At 48.4% G+C, this 26110-nt stretch overlaps 1 protein-coding gene across 2 annotated transcripts in view; it reads right to left on the reverse strand.

Moving 5' to 3' along the window:
* fat3a (FAT atypical cadherin 3a) overlaps positions 1 to 7410 on the reverse strand; it is a 175416-nt gene extending 168006 nt beyond the window's left edge. The window contains exon 1 of one of the 2 annotated variants that reach the window (XM_061218131.1): positions 4122 to 7410. In XM_061218131.1, the coding sequence (XP_061074115.1) occupies positions 4122 to 7410 (3289 nt within the window). The remainder of the gene's footprint in view (positions 1 to 4121) is intronic. The other variant, XM_061218130.1, reaches the window with a different exon arrangement.
* Between the last annotated feature and the right edge of the window lie 18700 nt (positions 7411 to 26110).

A 26110-nucleotide genomic window follows, 5' to 3' on the forward strand; every position in this document is an offset into this window, starting at 1 on the left:
CATCACTTTGCATCAGCAATGAACGCACTTTATGCACAAATCATGGCAACACTTATCCCCCCTGAGGAGGTTTAGATTATTATTTTCGGTACGTACGCATACACACACAAAAAAAATAAAAAAAATAAAAAAATAAAAAAAATACCAGAGACGCGCGGTACGACTGGCGAAAATGTCAAAACACTAAAACAAATTGGCCCTTGCATGAGAGGGACGGTAATACTCCAGACAGCATGAAGATGTGGTGACGTGGGAATGGCCCGCAGAGGCTGACGTACGACTCCCATTTAAGGCCGCTCCACTGCCAGGCCGGATCCACAGCCAGCGTGGCCACAGCGCCGGCAGTGACCACGTTAGGGCTGTAATTGCGTTTGCAGTTCCACTGCAGCCCCTTTTTGATTTATAGGCATTGCCAACTCATAGCTAACAAGGGCTATAAATTTAAAACATCTCCTCTGCTCTTGGTCGTCAGCGGGGGGACAGCGAGAGGCCCTGGGGAGGGGGTGGAAGTGCAATAGGTTCTGTGGAATTACACGCTTTATTGAAGTCTACCCCCCGACCCATTCCCCCTGCCCCTTCCTACCACCATTTTTTTTTTTTTCTCTCGCACACTCAAGTAGGAAATCATCCCAAACAAGTACAACACACCCATGGTACACAGCTACTGTACTATATAAACACGACATACAGTATCTTTGTGTGTACAGTATATACTATATGCACACACTCACCAAGCACTTTATTAGGAACATTTTTACTTTGTTACACCCATTTATTCATCCCATTATCTAATCAGCCAATTGTGTGGCAGCAGTGCAATGCATACAATCATGTAGATACGGGTCAGGAGCTTCAGTTAATGTTCACATCAACGATCAGAATGGGGGATTTTTTTAAATCTTTGATCGTGAGTGATTGTTGGTGGCAAACAGGGTGGTTTGAGTATCTCAGAAACTGCTGATCTCCTGGGATTTTCACGCAAACTAGTCTCTAGACTTTGCAAAGAATGGTGAAAAAAAACTAAAACAAATCCAGCAAGCAGCAGTTCTGCGGTCTGAAACGCCTTGTTAATGAGAGAGGTCAGAGGAGAATGGCCAGACAGGGGCAGCCTTTAGTGTAGTGGTTAAGGTACATGACTGGGACCCGCAAGGTCGGTGGTTCGATCCCCGGTGTAGCCACAGAGCAAGGCCCTTAACCCTGCATTGCTCCAGGGGAGGATTGTCTCCTGCTTAGTCTAATCAACTGTACGGCACTCTGGATAAGAGCGTCTGCCAAATGCCATTAATGTAACGTAATGTAATGTAATGAAGGTGACAGTAATGCAAATAACCACACACTACAACAGTGGTATGCAGAAGAGCATCTCTGAACGTGCAACGCATCATAACTAAGTGGATGGGCTACAGTCTAATAAATATCGAATACAGTGGCCTCAGACGGTTCACCACAGGATGCGAACCCCAGGAAACCCTCAAGAATAGAATGGGCAGGTCACAGTTTGCAAGAACGTACATTAAAAGTCCTGGAACAAGGTGTTATGGACAGATGAGACAAAGGTCAACCTGTGCCAGAGTGATGGAATGAGGACAGTGCGGAGAAAAAAAGGAACAGCTGATCCAAAGCACACCACCTCATCTGTCAAACACCAGGGCCTGGGCTCCCACTGGAACTGGCTCAGTTGTGCTAATTGATGATATCACTGCTGATGGCTGATGGCAGCAGCAGGATGAATGCCAAAGTATACAGAACCATCTTGTCTGCTCAGATCCATCAAACGCATCAAAACTGTCATGTAATCATGCAGCAGGACAAAGATCCAGCCGAGGGTTTTTTGGGGCCAAAAAGTGGAATGCTCTTGACCGGCCGAAGGATCACCTGACCTCAATCAAATTGAGCATGCATTTCAGTTGCGTAAGCCCAGACTGAAGGCAAATAGCCCCTGAAACAAGCAGGAGCTGAAGAGGGCTGCAGTATAGGCCTTGCAGAGCATCACCAGGAAACAGACTCAGCATCTGGTGATGCATATGGGCTGCAATGGCAGGATTTGCGACAAAATATTGAATATGATTACTTTATTTCAGTTTGTGTTCATTTGTCCAATTACTTTTGCTAACCTACAATTGGGAGACTTATGTATACAAAGGGCTGTAATCTCTACATGGTTCACCCAATATGGATGTAAAAACTGAAATTATAATTATTTTATTTACAGTATTTGTTTGAACACAGTGAAGACAACAAAAAATGTGTCACTGTCCAGTTGACAGATAGATCGGTAGATCTCCTGTTCTCCTGAAAGTACAATTTCATATTTAATAAAAACAAAACGCTTGTTTTACAGTCGCTTAAAGAGTAAAGTTGAAGAGAGTCTTCAAGTGTCACACCAAACAGTCCACTAAACTCCTGTAGTCTGAGTCATTACTACCAACACAAACAGGGAGCACAAACCAAGCAGAAAGAGGCCGGTCAGGAATATAGCTTCCCCTGTTGTTTGCACTTTGTGTTGCCTGTAATAATGGGCTTGTAAGTCAATTTGGGTAAAAGCATCTGCCAAAAAAATGAATGCAAATGAACACAACCACTTGGAGTGCATGTCACTTCTGGTCACAGAGAGCGTTTAACCTTCATATTCTAGTTGGTCTTCGGAGATGGGAAACAGAACGCATTCACATCTGCGGCGATGCCTGTAAGTTCCACAAATCTTAAAAATACGTGGCACGCTTCCAGGGACGAATCGATTTCGCCGGCACTGTGAAAAACGAGCAAACACAGGAGATCCACTAACCCCGCATAACTCTACAAAGCAATTGAGAGCATGTGACGTTTGTTGTGTTTTACAGTTAATAGGGATATTATTTCATGCCGTCTTAAACTTAACTCATCCCAAAAGCCAAAATAAAAAGTCCTCTGAGTTTTTGTATCCCCTTCTCTTTCTCTGCCGCTTCCTCCAAGGCTGTCACTCATGGTTAATTGAGCGTGCCTCTTAGCTTTCAGCACTCATCCTGTAGCGAGCTTTAAGCATAATTTAGGGGTAGAGTTTGACTTCCAGTAATAGGATAGCTGCTGTGTTTCTTCACGAATGTTTGAGATGAACTGTGTGACAGTAATTTGTAATTACATCACGGCAACGCCTCCCTTGAAACATTCCGTAGCCTCATCTATGAATTTTCTATGCTACGATTCTTAGCAATGAAACAACCTAGTCGGAAACATAGGTGCACAAAGCGCCCACACAGTGTTGCACTTGAGATTAAAGATTAAAGATATCTGCATCCTGTTTTACTGGGTGTTTAACAACAAAAAGGCAGAGTGGATTTCCTTACAGATTTCTTGCGCTGCCTGAAATTAAAAAGCCAATTATCTTCTACATTTAAGAGCAAACTGCCCATTTTCATAATTCACACAATCGTTTGTGGCACACGGCGAGCATAAAGCAGGTCTGAGCCATAACTTTCAGCATTACCAGCCCATATTCTTTTCCCCTACAGAGTCCTAGGAAATGAATAGCACCTTCATTAGTGTTATGTTATGCGGACAGGAATGCATAGTGTGAATCTAATAACGAATATGAATAAATCCAATAATATCTCTACAGTAAAATGTAGCAAAAGCCCTGTCAGAGAGGCTCACGAGGGGGACTGCGTCTGTGCTGCTAACCAGGGAAGCGAAAGCCAAATGTCCGTGTGAGGGGTGAACTGACATGACAACCGCCTTACATGCAAATAAAAAGCACTGTGTGGTAATTCAATCTGGCATCCAACTTTTCCAGACTAAAACTAAGCTGATAAATCGTAGCTTAACCCCTCTCATGAGCAACCGTCCAGCATAAGCTTCAGTTCTACAATTAGATTCTCCGCCGCACAGTGTACAGGCATCTAATGCATTCCTCATACACCACAGTGCTTATGAGGTATAGCAATATCAGACGTAGAATGCGGTTTTAATGTATAATTCTTATGAATTATAAAGGACGTGAACCTTTGTCCTTTACACCCGCGTAGATCAAATGGACCGCTAGGCTACGATAATTAATCTCTGAATTATAAATTCACACAAGCTTGAGTCAATAAGTAAAACCCCACACAATCGAATTAACCGACAGGACGTGTTTCGGGACGTACCGGTCTCTTCGTCGATGGAGAACCTGCCCAGGCCGCTCCCGTCGCGAATGGAATACTGGATGTCTCCGTCTCTTCCGGTGTCGTCGTCCCTGGCGGTGACCTGGAGCACGCTGGTCCCTATCCGCGCGTTCTCCTTCACAAAGCCGGTCAGGGCGAAGTCCGAGAAGTAGGGGGAGTACAAGTTCTCGTTGACGTCCACCACCTCCACCTCCACGAAGGAGACGGAGAGGAGGGATACGGGCCTTCCCTTGTCCTTGGCGCGCACAGTCAGGTTGTAGAGCTGCTGCTTCTCGTAGTCAAGCTCTTTGGTCAGCCTGATCACCCCGCTGACTTTGTCCACTTCAAACTTCCCATTGTAGTCGTTCGCCAGGGAATATCTCACCTGGCCGCCCAATCCCAGATCTGGGTCCTGGGTTTCCAGCCAGGCGATGACGGTGCCAACAGGCAAATCCTCCAGGGCACGGGCGTTGTAGAAACTCGGGATGAAGGTAGGGGGGCAGTCGTTGACATCCTCCAGAGAAATCCTCAGCGTGGTGACGGAAAACTTCTGGCTCCCTTTCTCAGCCTTGTCGCGCGCCTCAATTTTAAGGCTGAAGGTTGAGATGAACTCCCTGTCCAGCTGACCCGCAACGTAAACAATCCCATTTGTGCTGTTGATCCCAAACTGAGTTGTGCTTGTCAGTATGGTGTAGTAAATCTCACCGTTGCGTCCCAGGTCTTTGTCCGTAGCCTCCACCTGAATTACCTCTGTGCCAATGGCAGTGTTTTCGGGGATCACAGTCTTGTAGCTTTCCTGCAAAAACTGTGGAGTGTTATCATTGGCATCCTCCACGTATACCGTCAACAGCCGCCAGTTGGATTTCTGTGGTTGACCCAGATCATAGAGAGTGATATTGAGTAGATACCTATCGGTTTTCTCACGGTCCATTGGTAAAAACACTGTTATTAGACCACTTTCCAAGTCAATGTTGAAACAGCTATCTTTGTTGCCATCTGAAATTACGTACAAAATTTGACCATTGAATCCCGTGTCTCCATCATACGCCTTTACATTGAAGACGCTCGAGCCAACACTGAGATCCTCACGCACTGATATGTCAGAGGGAAAGGATTTATCAAACTGTGGGGTCTGTCTATTAACTGAAAACAGATCTATAAACCCTTCCTCCAGTTTGGGCTTACTGTTAGCTTTGGCTTTTTTAAGCAGCTTTTCTGCTAACCTTTGAGCAACTCTGGTTTCCTTGCAGTTGAAGCTCTTCGAAGTTGTTTTTCCATGTACGACAGAAACATTAACAAACATGGCATCTGAAAAATTCTCCCCGTCTGTGGCAGTTATTTTCAAACTGAAGACTCCATTTTTTGGATTGGCAGTAGCCAAAGACCTCTTTAGAGACAGAACCCCAGAGTCGGGGTTCAGATCAAAGAAGCCCCTCTCATTCCCAGACAGGATCTTATACTTAACCAGTTCCAACTCGTCTATGTCTATGGCTGACATCGTGGTGATGACCTCGCCAACGGGGAAATCGCGAGAGATCACGCCTTGACAAGCTATTTTCTCAAACAATGGCTGGTTGTCATTCACATTCTCCAAGTGAACCGTGACGTTGACTTCGTTCTCACGCCTGTACGGCGCGCCCCAGTCGGACGCCCTGACGACGAAAACGTAACTCTCGGACGAGGATTCAAAGTCAAGCTCTTTCGTTGTACTTATAACACCGGAAAACTGGTTTATTTTGAATGGTAGTGGCTGGAGGCTGGCTATACTGTACGTTATGTATCCATTCTCACCTTTATCGTCGTCTATCGCGGATACAGTGAGGACGTTAGTTCCAATGGGAATGCTTTCATTGACAAACACCTCGTAATTAACCTGAGCAAAGGTGGGGGTGTTGTCATTCGCATCCTCGATGGTGACTCGTACTTTCACCCTCAGCTCACTGTCTACCTCGACTACCTCGAGCTCAAACACCTCTTGGTTTACCATGGTAAACTGGCGAGCTGTTGCGATAACCCCAGTAAAGGTGTTCATCTTGAAATATGCTGAATCTGCTGTGGGACTGAGAATGTATTCCGCATCATCCGGTTCAGGAGATATTTTCACTGCCTGTACAATGGTGCCAGGAGGCGAAATCTCATTTAGCGTAACCTCATAAACCTCCTTTTCAAATTTCACTTCCACTGGCTGGGGCCTTTTTACCAACAAATGGGCCACCCTCACTGCGGAAAACTTCTGAGGGGAGCCCCTGTCCTTAGCCTGGAGGGTGAGGTTGAAGCCATACGGAAAATTATCCCAATCTATTGGCTCAGGCGCCTTAATCCAAAACTCATTGCCAACCGCTGACCTATCAAGGGTAAACTGTTCCAAGGCATCCCCGGCTACAATGGAAACGGACTCGATTTCTCCGTTTAAACCCTCGTCCAGGTCCTCAGTGGTGATCACAGCATAGATGGGATCTTTATCCAGAGAAGAGGGGACGTGCGTCACCACGCGCAGGACCGGCGCGTACTCATTAATCCGCTCCACGTGAATGAAGAGCTTCGCAGTGCTGCTCACGCCGTTGTTCCCGTAGAGCTTCATCCCACGGTCGACAGCCAGAATCTCCAGGTCGTACCTGCTCTGCTCGTCCGTGTTCAGCCTGCCGCTCAGGGAGATGACGCCGCTGGTGGGGTGGACGGTGAAGAGCTCCACTTTCTCTTTGAAGAAGTAGTAGAACTCCCCGTTGGAACCGATGTCCGCGTCGGTCGCCGTGACCTGCGCTATGCTAGTCCTCATCAGCGTGCTCTCAGGAATGGCGACGGAGTAGGTGGTGGGCGAAAACAGCGGTCGCAGGTCGTTCATGTCCAGCACCCGGACGTTGACCTTTGTCCACGTTTCCAAGACGTCGCCCTTCACGATGGCCTTCACAGTCAGCATGTAACTATCCTGTATCTCCCGGTTCAAGATGGCGGAGTTCCCACCTTTAGTCCTAATGCGCAAAAAGCAGAAGTCTCCCAGGACGTACTCCTCCGCTTTGAAGAATCCCTCCTCGTCGCCTGAAGTGATTCTGTACTTGATGTCCCAGGAGCGGTGGACGAGAGTAATCCCCATTTTAATTTTACTGTTGGCATAGGTTCGTGCAGCGGAGTTCTCGTAAACGGAGGCGTTGTAGAGAGAGTGGGTGAAGAGGAGGCGGGGGATGGCTCCGGGCTCCTGCAGGCCTTGGCAACAACAGGGCAGAAGCTGAAGGAGCAGGAGGGCCAGGCGAAGAACTGTCCGCATGCCTGCCCACGGGCCCATATTTACTGCCATCCCATCATTCCTCCATTCTGAAACAGAGACGGAAAGACACGTCACCAAAAGAGGCACAGAGACAACAGGAGACCTTTGCATGGCAATGATAGATACAGTTGGATCCTGACCTTTCAACTAATTATTCATATTATCAATAAGACGGATCACAGTGCAGGATTGTCAAGTAGGCCCAGTCACCAGGGGCCTCTGAGATCACGTTGTGGGTCATTTCTAAACATTGCCTCTCAATTGCATGGTGTGGAAAAACCAGTATGCTTGTTTAGACGGAACAAGATAATTGTAAGGCTGAAGTCTGGTAATACACAACAGACAATTATCGAAAGAAAATGCCAAACCTAAAAAGCATAATACAGAAATATGCAGCAAAAAACATTTTAGAGAAAATATAAAAAAATCTTGTGTTGATTGAAGTATATGCCCAAAGTGGGTATGTAACCTGGTCAGGTTATAATGTCAAATGCACTTTTTTTCCATGTTCAAAAAGAGAAAGCAACTCAGAAGCAACTAAGTAGCCACAAATATGCACCCTTCCCAGAGCTGAGAGAGGCCACGGTACAGTAAATGCTATGTTGGGGAGATAGAGGAAGCCCATAGTGGTCACAATATGATGACTTCTTGTTTCCACTGGCGGGATTCGCCGTGGCCTGGCTGAGGCACCTACATCTGAATCCACATCTAATAACAGCTTAGAGAAGAAGTGCCCGCCATATCCATTGCTATCCTTCTGCACACATCCAAAAACAACTGACTTTTTATACCCCAAGCTAAATCCAAACCCTACAAAAACAAAGCTAGCACTTTGCTCCAGTTTTATGGGAAAGCAGTGTATATTGTTAAGAACATTTTACCATGCTAAAGTGGTAAAAAGAATTTAAAATACAGTCTGAATGGTGGTCCTGAAAATAATTTTAAGATTTATGGTTACTTGTGCCGACAGCAGAACGGTTTAACATATTTATGTATCAAAAAATGAATAAAGTGTAATTTATACATATAAATATGATTATATGAAATGTACTATGAATGTACACAAATGTATATTTAGTACATTACATATAATTTCCACCTAAAGAAAAAAATATATCATAAGGGACAGAGAGTACAGTTAAGAAAATACTCCAGTAGAATCCAATAGGATTAGCAGTTCTGAAACTGTATAAAATCCGTACCTTAAACATGTCTCAGAGAATGAGAGTTTCAATATAGGCTCGAGCGAGTAGGTAGCTGTTTTTCAATGTTTATATTTTGTTCCACCTTACCCTTTTCTGCTTTAGGCCTCTTAAAGTATTTCAAAGAACTGCTCAAGAGATTAGTCACAGGTACTAGTCACCCAGAATTCCTCTGCATCTGCACAGAACAGAAAAATGTACCGCAATAATACAATGAAAAGAGACAGCTGCATTCTAGAAGTTTGGTTTGTTTTTTTCCCCCCACAAAAAGTAGGCTGATTATGTATTGGGTGTTACACAGCTACAGAACTGTGCAGAAGTCTTAGGCACCCTAGACTTTATTTTATATGTATATATATATATAAATCAAATAATTTCCAAATATTAATTTCCCAAAAGAGACATTTTTGTATTTAATATTACTGTTAGCAATTGACTACTTTTTACATAAAAACTTGATCAAGGCTGTCTGAGATCAGAAGCAAGGAGCCAACCAAAGTCTGCAGAAGAACTGTGGCAAGTTCTCCAACATGCTTGGAACAACCTCCCTGCTGACTGTCTTATAGAACTGCAGGAGAGTGTTGGCCATCTCAGAGAGGTGATGCAGTTTTAACGGCGATGGGTGGTCACAAAAAATATTGATTCGATTCAGCCAAATGACTCAAATGTAATGTAAAATTTATAGTACGTTTATTCAGGACCTTTCATTGAATTCTTTTTGAAAGAATCTCATCTGTGCACAACGTTATAGAGGTGCCTAAGACTTCTGCACAGTACTGTATGTGCCAGGGTCTGCACTTTGAGATGTCCACCGAGCGGAAATGATCATTCCCGGGCAATTCGCTCCCTGACCCTGCAGCAGCGCGGCGGACGGGTATAATAAAGGCACGCTTCACGCAGCTGAGATTGCCGCGTCAATACATGAGACTAATGAAGCCTATCTTCCGCCTTTCTCACAGCTCTGAGGACTTCTGGTTAGTATGCTACCCACAGATTACCGAAGCCAGGCGAACTTCCCCGAGGATGGAGATTGCTTTAGAATGGACAGCGAGTTCAAAAGATCCTTCACATCAAGTTATGCAAAGGGAGAATGCGGGGGGGGGGGGAGGGGGGTAGTATTTCCATAATGCATGAGTTGTGGTTTTTATGACAGAACCTGATGTTTGGACAGCTCGCCACGGTGCTCTTTCCATTCATGTATGCGATCCCTTAGCATTAAACGCCACGGCGGCTCTGATGTGCTCTCAACCGCCACAGACAAGATCCAAGCATTCTCAATGCCCTATGGCTAGTGGCGTTACCAGAGTGTCATCCCTGGGGGGGGTCAGACCAGGCCAGTGAGAGCTGGTGCTGATTGATACACGGCCAGGGGGCGGCGGGCGGGATGGGGGGGTGGATTGGGGGGGGGTTGAGGTTTACATCATTTGCAATTGTCCGTCAAATTCACGGCAGGATAATGCACACTCCTGAGCTTCACTCCTGCCCGTGGTGCAGATGACCTTCTCTCTCCCGGGCGGGCACACAACCCCCCCACCCTCAGCCCCCCCCCCCCGCAGACACGCCCCCGGCCCCCTCCACCATGTGCCACAGTCCAGGCTCGTACTCTCTCGCCCAGCTCACCCGCCGCCCTCCGCCCTCCCCGGCTCCTCCACACCGGCAGCAGGGCCAAACAACACCAGGCCCGAGAACCTCTCATTATACTCGTCTTCACAAGTTCTCACTGTTTGCGCACATAACAGAAAAAGGTGCACTTGCTGGTCGCAGCATTAAGGCAAGTGTAACATTAATGCTACTTCTAGCATAGACTTCTTGTGTGGGAGTGTGCGTGTGTGTGTGGATGAGTGACCAAAACAGATTGCCTGAAGGGACAGCATAAGTAATGTGCACTTTGGGGAATCCTGTCACAACTGCACTCTGGGTGGTTCACATCCAACGAGGGTTTGAATCTTACACCCGGTCGCACTCGCCCGTTTGATTTCTGACTGATCTTGATTTCATCATGTTCCTTAGATTTGATGGACTCATTCTTCCATGAACACATCATGAAGGATGGGATAATGCAAAAAAAGATCTTAGAGCTTCTTTGATCAAATCTTTGGAATGACACCTGAGGATGCAGCAGCAGATTTTGAATGAAGTTGTGGTGTTTGATTTTGACCCAGAGGTTCGATCCCTGGTGTAGCCACAATAAGATCCGCACAGCCGTTGGGCCCTTGAGCAAGGCCCTTAACCCTGCATTGCTCCAGGGGAGGATTGCCTCCTGCTTAGTCTAATCAACTGTATGTCACTCTGGATAAGAGCGTCTGCCAAATGCCATTAATATAATGTAATGTGATGTATAGCACTGCTTACATACTGTCCACAGGTCCTCATGACACAGGGTGATGCTGAAGGCCTCAGGCTTAGGTTCTGAATTTACCTTCAACCGAACTGAACAGAACTGTTTGCAGAACTAGCTGTCCTTCTGCAGTCTTTTCATTATTATTATTTTTATTTTTTTCCTTTTCTCTTTTTACTTCCAGGGCATCAGCGGACCAAATCTGCAGCAAAAACATGAACGGTGCATAACTCACGATTCCGCACTGTCCAGCTCAACAGATTTCGAATGTAAACCAATATCTATAATTGAAAATCTGCCGTCTTGGCTTAGCACTTCCTCGCGGTTAGCTCTAAAGTGCTGAAATCGACTGCATCTCCTCAGTCTTTCCTCTCATGTGCATTAAACATGACTTGTCCCTGAGAAGGTCCTCACTCTTAATTGAAAAAGAAAAGGCAGAGTAAAAGAACAGATTCTCCCGTAATGTCTCTCTGGCGTAAGGGCTCCCTCCCCTCTCTGACCCTGGGGATAATTCATTCCGCTGCTCATCCACTGCGATATGCTTTTTCAGCCTTTACGGGCCCGTATCCATCACAGTGACTGGGCAGGAGTCTCCCAGGGCCCGGGGCTAGCTCGTTACGTATCTCGGCTTTAAGTAAACACGCGCTAAAACCTTGCAGGGGCCGAAATAAAATGCCAATGAGAACCTTAATGAGAAAGCTGCTGACAGAAAAAATGGGATCTGTGTGTGTGTGTGTGTGTGTGTGTGTGTGTGTGAGTTTGTGTGTGTGTGGTTGTGGTTGTGGATGTGTGTGTGTGTGTGTGTGTGTGGTTGTGGTTGTGGATGAGTGTGTGTGTGTGTGTGTGTGTGGTTGTGGGTGTGGGTTTGTGGGTGAGTTTGTGTGTGTGTGGTTGTGGATGTGTGTGTGTGTGTGCTTGTGTGTGTGTGTGTGTGTGTGTGTGAGTGTGTGTGTGTGTGTGGTTGTGGGTGTGGGTGTGTGGGTGTGTGCGTGTGTGTGTGTGTGTGTGTGTGTGTGTGTGTGTGTGTGTGTGTGTGTGTGTGTGTGTGAGCGGGGCAGCAGGGGACTCAACATCACGCAGAGGAACACTGTACTTCTGCCCGCACAGCTGTAAATGAAGAAGGCGCCTGGAGAGAGGGTGGGTCGGTAAACGGGACGGCGGAAGGGAGACTGACTCGCTCAGCGCTGGGTTGACCTGGATGGGAAACGTGCTTTAAATCGAGCTGAAAGCAGCTGTGCCTCATCCTCCCGCGTTACAAGCTCCGCCGAGAATTCCGCACGCAACCCTGACTTTGTTCCGCGCGTGCGACCGCTAACTCATTTACATGCCGAAGAGAAATCGGCGCCTCTGCTAAGTGCGAACGCTGTTCTGCACTATCCTCAGCTCCACGGGCGGAGCGGGCGCGAGACCGGCGTGCGTGTCATCATTCCGCGCCGCTGGGGAACGCTAATGCTGTAAAAAGTGATGGAAAAGTGATGGAAAAGTGATGGAAAAAAAGCAGTGCTTCTATAGAGGTCGGCTGGGGAAGCAATTTACAGCCACTTCCAAAGTTACTGTTTCATCCCTGCAGTCTGCACACGCAACACTAAAATTAAAATCTTTCAGGGCTAATTACCATCCGCTATCGGCGAGACTACGCTACTTTCAATGTGTCAACACAATGACACTCATAAGCACTTTTAAATATTCATATGCTTCCCCACAACTGTGGCAGTGCAAACAGTGACTCGGGCGTAGTTTACAGACATCTGTTGATGTTAGTACATGCAAATATTTACACTGTATAAACGTATGAATGATGTTATGGTCTGTCATTGCCTTCCACAGCGACGCATAATTTTCTCTGTTCGTTCCATAAAAAGCCCACTGGGTAATTTCCACAGAACTTGCGGTTGCTGCTTTTCAACGGAAACTGCGTGGATAGCAACTAAGTACCTCTGTGAATTGCGGTATGTATACTTTTTAACTTCTTGCACTGGCTTCTTCGTAACCTGGGCAACAACTTGGTCTAGCACACAGAACTCCATGATACTGAGCTCTTGTTACTGTTGCAGTTAGGCATGTGAGGTGTTCAGGCATGGTTTATTCAGCAAATGTTAGCTGAGTATCCTTTTCCATAGCTTACATGAGAAATGATTTCACTCGTTAAAAAAAACAACTATATATATCCTAATGTAGAAGGCTAATCAGTGGAAATATGTCACTTTCCCATTAAGATATGTAGGCCATTTTCAGCAAGCAAATCACATGAATATTTTTATTTTAAAGCATTCCAACCATGTGCTATGCCACTTCATTCATGCACACCCAAGTATTTTTAAAGCATTTAAAAAAACAACAACATTTTGACTGCTTTAAAAGCTAATTTTCTTTTTCTTAAAGTTCCACTTTTCAGCAAGAGTGCCTTAATTTGGGCCCTTTCATACTAGTGTTTGCAGTAGACATGCTGACAAAGAAAAACAAATATCAAGTGCAGAAAACAGAGCAGAAGACCAGACCTGTCCTCGACAGAGAAGCTGGAAGCTGTCTGCCTTTGTTTTAGGATGTTCTGTTCGCCCTGTCCTTCAGACACAGTTATCTTCCTTCATTCCTCTCTAATCGTTATTCAGGACACAAGTAATCTAAACACAAGGAGAACGTTTCTGTGCATTTTGTCTCGGAGGTGAGATACGATAGGAAAGAAACTAGTTGAAATGTCAAGGGCCCACGTGGTTGTCCTTCGAGATATAAAGTAGCCAAATCTGGTAATACAGCTCAATTTATAAGAGGCTAGATATACAGGCAGTTGGTATATATCCTACTGGTATACAGAAATATAGCCTCTAAAAATGGCAACAATTATCGCAACCTTTCTTCATCCTTTAGTCTATCTTCTATTTTCTGATCTGGTCATATGCATGTGTGTGTGCATTTAGCAGAAATATATCTCATTAAAGCCCCTAAATTTGATCTGGGTTTACTAGCTAAACGCGGGGGTAACTGCAATTAACACTGGGTCTGTACTCAAGACCTTCCTATTCAGTGAATAGTCAAGTGACTATTATTGGATTGTTCACCAGTGCAAAACCATTTAATTAGTTCATTTGGAAACGTTGACACTGCCCAGTCTGAGTGACTGTTTGGCCTACAGATCCGAAGACTAGCTTAGATGAAGAGAAATCTAGGATCATTAAAGCTTGGTTGTTGCTACAACTTCTGTAAAGCAGACATTCCTAGTGTCCTCCATCAATTCGGTGCCTCCCTGATGTCTATTTTGCCCAACCTGTTCTACCTTTAGCCTCAGATTAATTCATTAGGCTTTGTTTTCTCATTCACCATTGACACTAATCTGTTCCCAGAGAACAGGTAATGTGATTTCAGTCAATTCCAGTCAAGATCAGGGACAGTCTCCACTGCAGGGAAGGCGACAGTTTTCACGCAAGGCCAGAGACCCCAGCCATCAGCCTTAAACAAATGGAGAATCCAGAGAACAGCACTGCGAGTTCACTGGCCGATTCTTCGCCTAAGCACTGCAGAATAGAGGCAGATGCTGAGGTACTGTATCTGTTTCCCAGTCCCAGATCGTATAAAATGTACCCCTTTCTGGAATCATGACCCAGCTCCCCCCCCCTTCGCAAGGTCCGGACTGAAACTGGCAATAAGAAACCATAATCCAATGTTCCTGGTCCAAAATTACGTGCAACTGGGGTCCCCCAGGAAAGATTTCATGAGTGGTACAGCTACACCTTAATGTCACTCCTACAAATATAATAATAACAATGGCACAGCAAAGTTTGTTGTCAAATGTCCATTCAAGAGCCTAATCTAATCACAAAACTAGATATACTGGATCTCTGATTTAATAACAAAATGACATCTTTGCATGTGGACAAAATATGTTACAAATCTTATACACAAGTCTTATGTCAGTAGCCTACATATTAATGTCCGGGGTTTGTTTTTGTTTTTGGTTTTTTTCCTTTCCTGTTCTTTGGGAGAAAGTGAGGGGATTGTGACCCGCAGCATGATTGAGAGCTGGTGTCACAGAAACAATGTACCGAGGAGGACTGGAGCAGGAGTGGGTGGCAGACACGGCAGCCAGATCAAGTGGAAAATCAGGCAAAAAAGAAACGGGGGGGGGGGGGGGGGGGGGGTGTCACCTGATAGCCTCTTTCCTGATTGAGTCAGAGCGGCTGTTTCTCCCCCACCCCCCCTTCGGACAAAGGCCTGTGTGTGAAAGAGGAACGGGAAAGTGAGGTTTCTGGTGTGGCACTGGAGCGATGGATCGCTGTACCTCACCTGCTGTCCCTCACCTGCTGTACCTCACCTGCTGTACCTATCTCCAGAGCCTCCGAGGAGCCGGCCCTCTCAACCCCTACCCCTACCCCACGTCCTCACCCCCCCACCTCTCTACCCCTACCCCTACCCCTACCCCTACCTCTACCCCTACCCCTACCCCTATCTCTGCCCCTGCCCCTGCCCCTGCCCCTACCCCTGCCCCTACCCCTTCCCCACGTCCTGACACCCCCCCCCACCCCCGCGCCCCAGGGCCTACAGCCGCCCCCTCCCCCCGCCGTTCTGCCCCAGTACCCTGTCACTGCTCCCGGCTAGCTCCTCATTATCATGTTAATGCAGGTTTTTCAGAGGAAAAAAAAGCCCCAGCTTCACTCTCCCTCTCTCCCCCTTTAATATTTAGCAGCCGTTTCTCCAGTCAGAACAGGCCTCCGCCACGGCACACATTTCGCCAGGTCTCCGCTTTCTCTTTCCGCCTCATTACCGCAGAACCAGGACCTGCCCGCAGGTCTGTGTGCCACCACTTATCTCTGCACAGACCTGCTGCATCAAACTTTTCTCTTTTTTTTCTTTCTTACCAACTTACTTAATTACTTACAGTTCAGAGCGCAGTGTACATTACGGTGATCCCGAACAGCGAGAGCGTATGTTTCGCCATTAGCAGAACAATGATTTACACGCTCCGGCCCTGGACGTCTACACCCACAAGCGCAATCTCCCATGCTAATGCAGCCCCTCTCCGACGCTCAGACAAATTATTATCACCACTTCTGAATGACATAAATCCATTATATTTCTGACCCTGCAGTGAGAGTCGCTCTCCGCGCTGCAGAAGGCCGGAGCCGCCGGTGAGAACGCGCCGAGGCTAATATTAACACGGCTGCGCGCTCTCCGTTATAGCTGCTCCAGAATGCAGTAATGAAAGACGGCCGCCCAGCGCAGCCATTACTCATGATGGAAGGCGAGAGCGGCCGTAATTGGGCGACTTGTTTTAACTTTAGAGTTTACATGTAAACCACACACAGTTTTCACTGCCTCGGGCTCACACGGGATCAACACCCTGGTCCCGCGCGGCTGAACGCACGAGAGGGGAGCGTCACCGCTCAACGACCCGCCGGACTACACCGACTAGGGTCCTGCTTTTTACGTCCCCTACATTCTTCCCCCGTGGCACACACTGCCACCAGTGCTTCAGACCGAGCGGTTCAGGCTGCACCCCACACTGACGGAAAATGGGGTCCGGCAGAGTCCACCCCTCCGGGCCGTAACGTGGAGGGGAGCGCAGCCCGCACTACAAGGAAACAAAAACACAGATGATGGGATAAATTGGCGTCCCCCTGACCCCAAACGAAAGAAGAAGAAAAAACATACCACGCCAGTGACAGGCAGCATGTGCTGTGGGGGGGGGCTGGACTTCTCTGCAGGCTAAAGAAAGCGGGCAGGGTCACAGGCCTTAGGCTCAATACGGGGCGACACACCACCACAACTCCACGCAGTTCGGCAAGCCGCTTAACTTCAAAACGAACGGAGCCGGTCAAACCATAACAACAACAATAACACAGCTGTTAATAAAGCGTAATGATGGCTATCGCTGAGAAACGCTCAAAGTTAAACGGCGTTGGAATGACCCAAAAGAGCCCCCGGCACGTTGGGCGTCCAGTGGGCACGCCGCAGGGTGGAAAATAACACGACAGTTGCACAGATGGATCCACTGGGAAACTCAAGATGCCTTTAACCAGATCTGGACTAAAGGGGGAATTAGGTCTGGAGCCGCCCTCACCTTCCCCCGGGCCCCATGGCAACCGTTGGCCAATGTGGCAGGAGAGGCCGGGGTGTCGGGGAGGACACGGCGGTTCTGAGGGACGCCATTCCGTGCCGGAGTGGACGCCATTCCGTGCCGGTGTGGACACAGTTTCCCAGCCCTGTGGAGGCACGCAGCAGCCTCTCTGTGATCTGATTAGGCTAACGGGCACTATTCAGACCATTCCTCTCACTTATCAGCCAGCGCAGAGAGGGCTGAAAGGGAAACCCTGTTAACGTTTGAATGAACCGTGCGGCTTGAATTTAAAAAGCTATTTATTTAGGGGGGGGGAGGGGGCGGGGCTGCTGGCTGAGCCCGGCGTGGTTGGCTCTCCGTCTCAAGAGCCCTGTGACGCCCAATACAAAAAGTGACAAAGGGGCCCCGTCCCGAAGCAACAAGTTCTTCCCAACGGAACTCGGATTGACCACGGCTTACAGGCAATTAGACACCAACCGCAGTCCCCGTAATTAAAGGGGCCGAGCGAGCCCAAGAACGCAAAAACGCACACATTGAGAACGGGACGGAGACAGAATTAGTCGAGCAAATGAAGTTTCCGCTTCCCCCGACTTTTCAAAAGCGCGTTTTGTTGCGTCTCGAGTCCTCGAGAGTCGGAGGAACGCTGAGCCAAAGACACGGCGCCGATCGGACGCGTCCTCGCGGTGGTTACTCGCGCCCGGGCTAAACCGGCTGAGATGGAGTCGGCTCACGGGTGACGGGGCAGGAGAGCCGCAGAGCGCCGATTGGGGGCCGTGAGCCCGTCGGGACGGTAGCTACGGAAACGGCGACAGATCCGGAGCTCTCGCCGCTCGACGCACGCACACACACACACGGGAGGCATTTCCTCCTCTGCTCATCGCCTCACTCACTCAGAGCCACCCCGTCCACATGCACCGGGCTGTGAGAAACACCAGCGCTCACACAAGAGCCGAACAAACTCAACCACCCGCTGCCCCGACAAAGCAGGCTTAAACATTCCAGCACTCGGCTTCCCTTTTCGCGGCGTCAAAACACCGCTGCTCCTCTTAAGAGCAGTTGTCAAGATGTGCTCGCGATGAAAATCCGTTTGTGCAAAGCGTGCGGCAAGAAAAAACAGAAAGTGGGTTTCCACACACAGCTATTGGGTTTCCACACACAGTGAAACCAATTAAAATCATTAGGACAGCCAAAGGCTGGACCGTGAGGCAGAGTGAATTTAACAGGAAATCTTACCGCTGGTGGAGAGGAAAATGCAGCCCAGAAAAGCCAGGTCTGGCGGTGCATTGTGCACACAGATCCACGGCTCGTACCCGCCAGTCTTCTGCTCAACTTCAGCGGGAGCACTCTCCGCTGGGCATGCCACAAGCCCACACACCCACACTCATGTACTCAGCTCCGCACACGCACACACACGCACACACACACACAGGCACACACACAAGCACACAAACTCCTGCTAGACCGTGCGTACGCTGCAGAGAGGGGTTCCACAGAGCGACTGGTGCAGATCCACGACGACAGACACGCAGAGGAGGGAAAAAAGAATTCTGAGCAGCTGCAAAGATCAGTCCTAACTGCCGGCCACCATCCCTCTCTCTGAACGGCACCAGGGAGCAGAGAGAAGAGAGAGCGGGAGGGAGAGAGAGAGAGAGAGAGAGAGAGAGAGAGAGCGAGAGCGAGAGAGAGAGAGCGAGCGAGAGAGAGCGAGAGAGAGAGAGAGAGAGAGAGAAAGAGAGAGCGAGAGAGCAGGAGAGAGAGAGCGAGAGAGCGAGAGAGCAGGAGAGAGAGAGCGAGAGAGCAGGAGAGAGAGAGCGAGAGAGCAGGAGAGAGAGAGCGAGAGAGCAGGAGAGAGAGCGAGAGAGCAGGAGAGAGAGAGAGAGCGAGAGAGCAGGAGAGAGAGAGAGAGCGAGAGAAAGAAATAGCGTTAAAGAGCAGCTCACAGTAAAAACTCCACATGAAGTAACAGCAGTGCAGCGCTGAGGTTGTTTCAAGTCTTTTTAATTTGGCCCTGCAGTGGTGTGGCTGAGAGTGAAAAGAGCCAATCTCTCCCAGATAAGAGAGAGCAAACGCTGAGGAGGTGGAGGAAGGGAAAGAGGCAGGGAGGAGGGAGGGAGGGATGGGGGAGGGTACTATGTGGAGTGGTGCGGGAGCACGGGAGAGAGAGAGAGAGAGAGGGAGGGAGGGAGGAGGACTGAATGTGTGGTGGGGGGGTGCACACCCAGTGCAGGGGATGTGACATACATATGGAATGAGCGCCTGGAATAATGCTGACAAGACAGGCCAATCAGGCGGGCCGGCCAGCTCCTGATTGAAGCGGGGAGTCGGGGGGGGGGGGGGGGGGGGCTGTGCGTGGGGAGGTCATCCACCCGAGCGGACAGCGGGGGCCCCCACAAAGCACACCCCCGCCCCAGTGCCAGAGCACGCTGGGCCCTCTGAAGGAATCCTCCCCTTTGTGTTCCATTGTCACGGACGGCCTGAGGTACCGGCGCTGGGCACTGGACCAGCAGAGGCTTCTACATGCATTTCATTAGGGTCCCCCCCTATTCCCCACCCCCCCCCACAACTCCACCACCTTCCAGACCCTTCCACCTCCCCCACACCACACTCTGTTTGGTCTCATTACCGCCCTGTACCTGACTACTGTTGCTGTGATATCTATCGTCAAGGCCAGAGGGGCAGATATAGACTATAGCACACAAGCTTTTAACAAAACAACAACGACGTAACCCTGAATTCACTGCAGACTTCAAATGATTTATCCGCTATTAGCGGCGATGAAAACACGCCCGGCGCTCATTTCAACCCAAGATGGCGCGGGCTAGTCTTAAGCCATCTGCGCGTTTTCATAGTCTGTTCTTACCCCCCCAAAAAAAACAGACTTTATTTTGATGAGTGATCACGTGCGCGGGTCGAGAGCGCTTTGCACGGAGCTCTTCCTTCCCCAAGCAGGCCGCAGAACGCCATTAATCTGCCAGAGACAAAATAATGGGCTTTGAACGCGCTGCACTCAAAACAGCAGTTTCAGCGCCACTACTGTGTGAACTGCCCTGAAAAATGACCATCTCCGCATCTGCTCTCGCTGTAATTTACGCACAGGGTTGCATTTAAACAACACTATAAATATTGCATAATTATTAGGAAGGCAGAAGGCACGCGAGATGCAAGATTTTATAAAAATGGCACCATTTATTAACACCCCAATAAAATAACGAGCCAAAGGCTAACTCCTAAAAGGGCTAAGCGCTACGCAACGGCGGCATTTCGCATTTACAATCACAGCGTTAAATCATGCGGCGTGGGTCTTATTTATTTTATCTCACTTACTTCACCTGTGTCTGTGTGTGTCTGAGTCTGTGTGTGTCTGTGTGGCCCTGTGTGAGTCTGTGTGAGTCTGTGTGAGTCTGTGTGGCCCTGTGCGCGTCTGTGTGTGTCTGTGTGTCTGTGCGTGTCTGTGTGTGTCTGTGCGTGTCTGTGTGAGTCTGTGCGTGTCTGTGTGAGTCTGTGTGAGTCTGTGCGTGTCTGTGCGTGTCTGTGCGAGTCTGTGTGAGTCTGTGCGTGTCTGTGCGTGTCTGTGCGTGTCTGTGCGAGTCTGTGCGTGTCTGTGCGTGTCTGTGCGTGTCTGTGTGAGTCTGTGTGTGTCTGTGCGTGTCTGTGCGTGTCTGTGCGTGTCTGTGTGTCTGTGTGTGTCTGTGCGTGTCTGTGTGTGTCTGTGTGAGTCTGTGTGAGTCTGTGCGTGTCTGTGCGTGTCTGTGCGTGTCTGTGTGTGTGTGTGTGTGTGTGTGTCTGTGTCTGTGCGTGTCTGTGCGTGTCTGTGCGTGTCTGTGCGAGTCTGTGCGTGTCTGTGTGTGTCTGTGTGAGTCTGTGCGTGTCTGTGCGTGTCTGTGTGAGCGTCGCTCCGGCCCTGCCTCTCCTCGCCCTCACTGGTAGCCTCCGCAGCCCAGGCACTTCCCCCTAATTGTCACATTAAGAGTATCTCTGTCCCATGTGATGCCTCTAATTAGGGTATCAGGCAGAACACAGTGGCCTGTACCACGGGGAGCTGAGGGCTGGGGGGGTGACGGGGTCTGGCACCAACCATCTCCTCCAACATTTGTTTTAAACGGGGGGGGGAGGTATTAAAGGGAGAAATGTCAGAGAGAGAGAGAGAGAAGCCCAGCCCCTCCCCCTTCCTCAGCACTTCTATATGCTATCCAAAGCAAGCAATAATGGGCTAGCATCACAGCAAGCCCCAGCGGGGTTTGTTAGAGGAGAAAAAGGAACGTCAGAAGGAGGTGGTGATGGCGTGTGTATATAGACTGGGGGAAGGGCACTGCGATAATCAGCACTCCAGGACTTATGAATCGCAGTTGAAGCACAGAGTCAATACTTGGTGGGGAAATGGACCTGGCAAGGCCCGTACAGTCGTAAAAAAAGACTTAAGCGATTCATCTATACCGTGCACTCGAAGACGTTATTCCTACAAACCACCGCATGCACACGCTCACACGTTGTGCTGGATAATTATTCTTGTGCAGTAGTCGCTATCCATGGAGAAACAAGGTTTTACAGGCAACAATAGTGATATGGTGTGCTCACCCTCACCTTAGTGGCGAGTTCTAGGTTGTCTTCACCCCCTTCAAAAACACCATTGCACATTCTGTACTTCCACACACCTTCCTACAGCCACTGTGCACCTCCAGCTGACATTTCTACTCTGCCACTCCTTCAACACATCCCTCTGCAGTACATGTAACACCGGCATTTATATAACGCTAAACAGGCTAAACCCAACATACATATGCACTGTCTATATACCTCATTCAACAGGCTAAACCCAACATACATATGCACTGTCTATATACCTCATTCAACAGGCTAAACCCAACATACATGGGCACTGTCTATATACCTCATTCAACAGGCTAAACCCAGCATACATATGCACTGTCTATATACCTCATTCAACAGGCTAAACCCAACATACATATGCACTGTCTATATACCTCATTCAACAGGCTAAACCCAACATACATATGCACTGTCTACATGCAGTACCCTACTCAACAGAAACAGAAAATGTCCCCTCTTGGTGGATGTGTAATGACACCATGGTCCCCCAAAGTTAGATAGGTAGACAAGTGCACACACACACACAACAAGGATTGCCAGGGTTACCTTGTTTTTAAACATTTCAGCCCTGCCCTACATCCTCAAATTTTCCAACACATCAACTTGCAGTACCAACACAAATGGGATGGAAACGCAACATCATTACTCTCTGAGAAACTGCCACATCACGGACATTTGCCTTTCGCTTAATGCTTCTCGCTGCTGACAGTAGGCCGGGCTGACATTAGGGACAGACGGTGAGGGTGGTAACTGGGGTGTAAGTCAGAGACGTCGCTGTCCGAGGGGGGATGGTTTCGGCACGCCCTCGTTCTGGCCCTCTCCCGGGCGCGAGCGGTCGGGCCCGTCAGCTGCGGAGGGAGCCGGGTCGGCCCGAATGCGCCCCCGGAGGCTTCCCGACCCGGAGGCTTCCCGACCCGGACCCTTCCTCCCGCTCGCCGGCACGCCATGAGAAACTGCGCCAGCAGATCCAATTACACCTCTTTTCTTCCCTCCTTCCCCTCCGCAACGCTCCCGTTCCCCCCTGCTTTATTGCCTGCTCTCTGTAAACACGCGGGCGTGCCTCTGTAATTTCAGTCCTGCTGAATCAGCCAGATGGGCTTACATCCGTGTCTATTCTGAGCCCAGACGTCTAATATTACCTCGGGTTTTTCATAAAAACTGCTATTTCTGCCCCAGCTGTTTGCTCCACAGACGTGTTGTCGGTCCAAACGCAAGGTGGGTCCCACCAGCAGAGAGCCAAATGTTTCACAGCTCTTGATTAAAAAATACATTTCCTTATTTTTCTTCTTTTTTTTTTTATCGTGACTCCAACCATTCCCCCCCCCACCCCTGAAAAAAATCACTTAAGATCTGGATAAATTATCACATTCCTCAAAAGGGACAAGAAAAATAAACTCCAACTCTGGTGGTAAAATAGCTCACGCAGGAATGCAAATAAAACAGACGGCTTAAGTATTAGCTATCATTAAGAATCCAGAACATTTGGGCTTATGAAAGCACCGTGTTTTTGTAAAAAAGCGGAATGGTTTCACCAGTTGGGCAGATCTGCTGACATCCTGGCTGTGTCATTACTGTTCATTCTCCAAGAAGGGATTTCAATCAGAAATGAGGCACCACGGAAATGCTTTTTCACATTTACTTTGAAATACGGCACTGTTAACCATCTCCACATCACAACCAACGTCAGCAACAATGCCTCAGGTCTCACTACCACTGTGTGTGTGCATGCGTGTGTGTGTGTGTCACTATTTTTGTGGAGTAAAACATATTTACTCCACATATGGAACGGTCATGCGTGGGCCTGTCCGATCACCACTCAATCATGTGCCCTCCTCAGACGTGTGCTCCACCCGCACGGCTAGGTCTCATTAATATGTTCGTCGGCACCGCGTAGAGAGAGGTTCATTTCCACCACGGAGCCAAGTCTGACACCTCCTCTGACCTGTGTTCTCTCTTTACGCTTCCCCTGTCCTGGTTTCCTGTGACGAGCACGGGAAGATTTGTGTGAAGATGAGTTTCCAGTCATGCCCCGTCCCCCCCCCCGCAGCTGGCCTGTCCGTCAGCAGGGCTGAGTGAACGCCTCCATTCCACTGCTGCCCATTCAGAAGAGCAGCGCGGGGAGCTGTCAATCAATCCTGCTGAATCCTGACCCTTTACATAACATTACACTAATGGCATTTGGCAGACGCTAATCAACTTATCCAGAGCGACGTACAGTTGATTAGACTAAGCAGGAGACAACGGGCCCAACGGCTGTGCAGATCTTATTGTGGCTACACCGGGGATCGAACCACCGACCTTGCGGGTCCCAGTCATGTACCTTAACCACTACACGACAGACCTGATAGGACTCAGCCACGCTCACACACTCGGTCGCACTGACCCGGTACTGAGCCAGGTCTGGAACACGACCATGCTCCGGGGCATTCCAGGCTCAGATAGGCCCATCCTGCGAGCCTTGATAAATACATGGAAAAATACTAAACTAGGGACAGCCACTATTTGCGTTGCCAGGATGCACAAAAAAACTAGGCAAGAGCTACTTTATTTTATTTCTCCACAAAACACTTGTGTTCAGCTTTTAGGCTTTAAAATGTTGCCCTAAAGGTTAGCAATTTTTTTTCGGCTAGTGAAAAATGCCAGGATGAACCCTGTTTACAATACTACTTTCCCGAGAGTGGAGAATTAAGTGGGCTGAAGCAGGCGTAGCAGTAGAGCGGTCCCTCTCGCACTGCATGCAGATGCGGCGCTTTGCTTGGGGAGAGGAAGGAGATATGATGTTGTTTTTAACACCGCTGAAAAGGGATCCTGGGACCAAGTCCCGGGCCTGGAGCTGTAACACCACGGTGCGATGGCTCACCACTCTCCTCCGGCCGCAAGAACGAACACGGGCACCAGAACCACACAAACACCGATCCGCAAAAACACAACATCGAGCGCAGAACCGACCCGGAGGTACACAACATCGAGCACAGGACCCAGACCCTCAAGAACTCAACATGGAGCGCAGAACCGACCCGGAGGTACACAACATCGAGCACAGGACCCAGACCCACAAGAACACAACATGGAGCACACTACCCAGACCCTCAAGAACACAACATGGAGCACACTACCCAGACCCTCAAGAACACAACATGGAGCACACTACCCAGACCCTCAAGAACACAGCAGAACAGCGTGCAGAGGACACATCCCCACAGCAGGGGTAGGCAATCAGAGATGTTTCAAAAGGCAATCAAAAACAGAGATATTTCTGTTTTTCTTCATTCCACCCAAACCCCCTACCAGTGTAACTGGAATAATTAATGAGCACATGGGTTACCACAGTTCTGGAGGCGCATACTCACTAAATAACTGAATGAACTGCAAACATGAGAATGCAGCATAGCCAAGCCACCTAAAACACAGAACGGCTCTCAGCCTGCCTATGGTGAAGTGACACAAACAGCAATCACCGTGCCAGCACAAAGGCCTATACACTAATCTGTGGCGTGTGGACTTGTTTTGTTACAGTCCTGTTTGTGCATATGCCCGTTAAAAACAATCACTCCGCATCCCACTGCTCTGAGCTTTAGCACCGCGTCTGATTTACGAGAATGTCTTTGTGCGATTGGTTGTCAAATGCTTCTGTAAGCAAGTCAACTCTTCATCATTCTGATAGGCACCTAGCCCGGGGAATTATAGTCATTTAGGTAGAAAAATGAGACAAGAGAATATTATAAGTAGAAATATGGAAGCTATATAGTGTTGTAAACCAGCATTAGAGTGTAAAAAATAAGAGTATACTACATAATGTAAAGAGTAAAGTAGCAGATCGCTATATACAGTACACGTATATCGTAATAGCGATTTAGTTATTGTCAGACGTGCGTGCATAAGTGTCTATCTGTAATCAGTGGTCACTGGCAATCACAAATGTTTGTTTTCAGACTCAATATACATGGTGGGAATGTCACACCTGACACAGTATACGAAAAAGCAAATAAAGGAGAAATTTATGAATGCAAACACATTCAATCGATATTGCTACAAAAATGCCATTGTTAAAAAGGTATCAAATAGGTTTATTTTAATTATTTTTTTTTTTAATGAAAATTACGGGGACACTTTAAATTCAGTATTAAAATGTGCTGGTGAATAATGAGAAAGGGAACGGAGTGCAGAACGGGGATAAAGCTCCGATCACAGAACACAATCAGCAGAGAACCCACTGCACAGACGCAGGAGAGCAGCACTGAAACAGAGTGCAGAGCCTGACACAGAGAACACGCAGGACCGGGCCGTACACAACCCGCTGAGGAAGACAGAGTGGACAGGTGAGGTTGCGAGGTGGAGGCGCGTGGAGGTGAGCGTGGAGGTTTTCTGCTCCCCCATCTTTATGCATCATATCGTCACAAACACATTGCTCCTATCTCCCAGATAAAAGGATTAGACTGCCTGATTTCTCTCTGAGTGGTGAGAAAAAAAAGAAAAGAAGTGAGCAGCGATTTTCTCCTCCACTACATCTGGGTTTTACTTTTGTGAAGTCAA

This window comes from Conger conger, chromosome 13 (genome assembly GCF_963514075.1).
Source record: "Conger conger chromosome 13, fConCon1.1, whole genome shotgun sequence".
NCBI classification, from domain to species: Eukaryota; Metazoa; Chordata; class Actinopteri; order Anguilliformes; family Congridae; genus Conger; species Conger conger.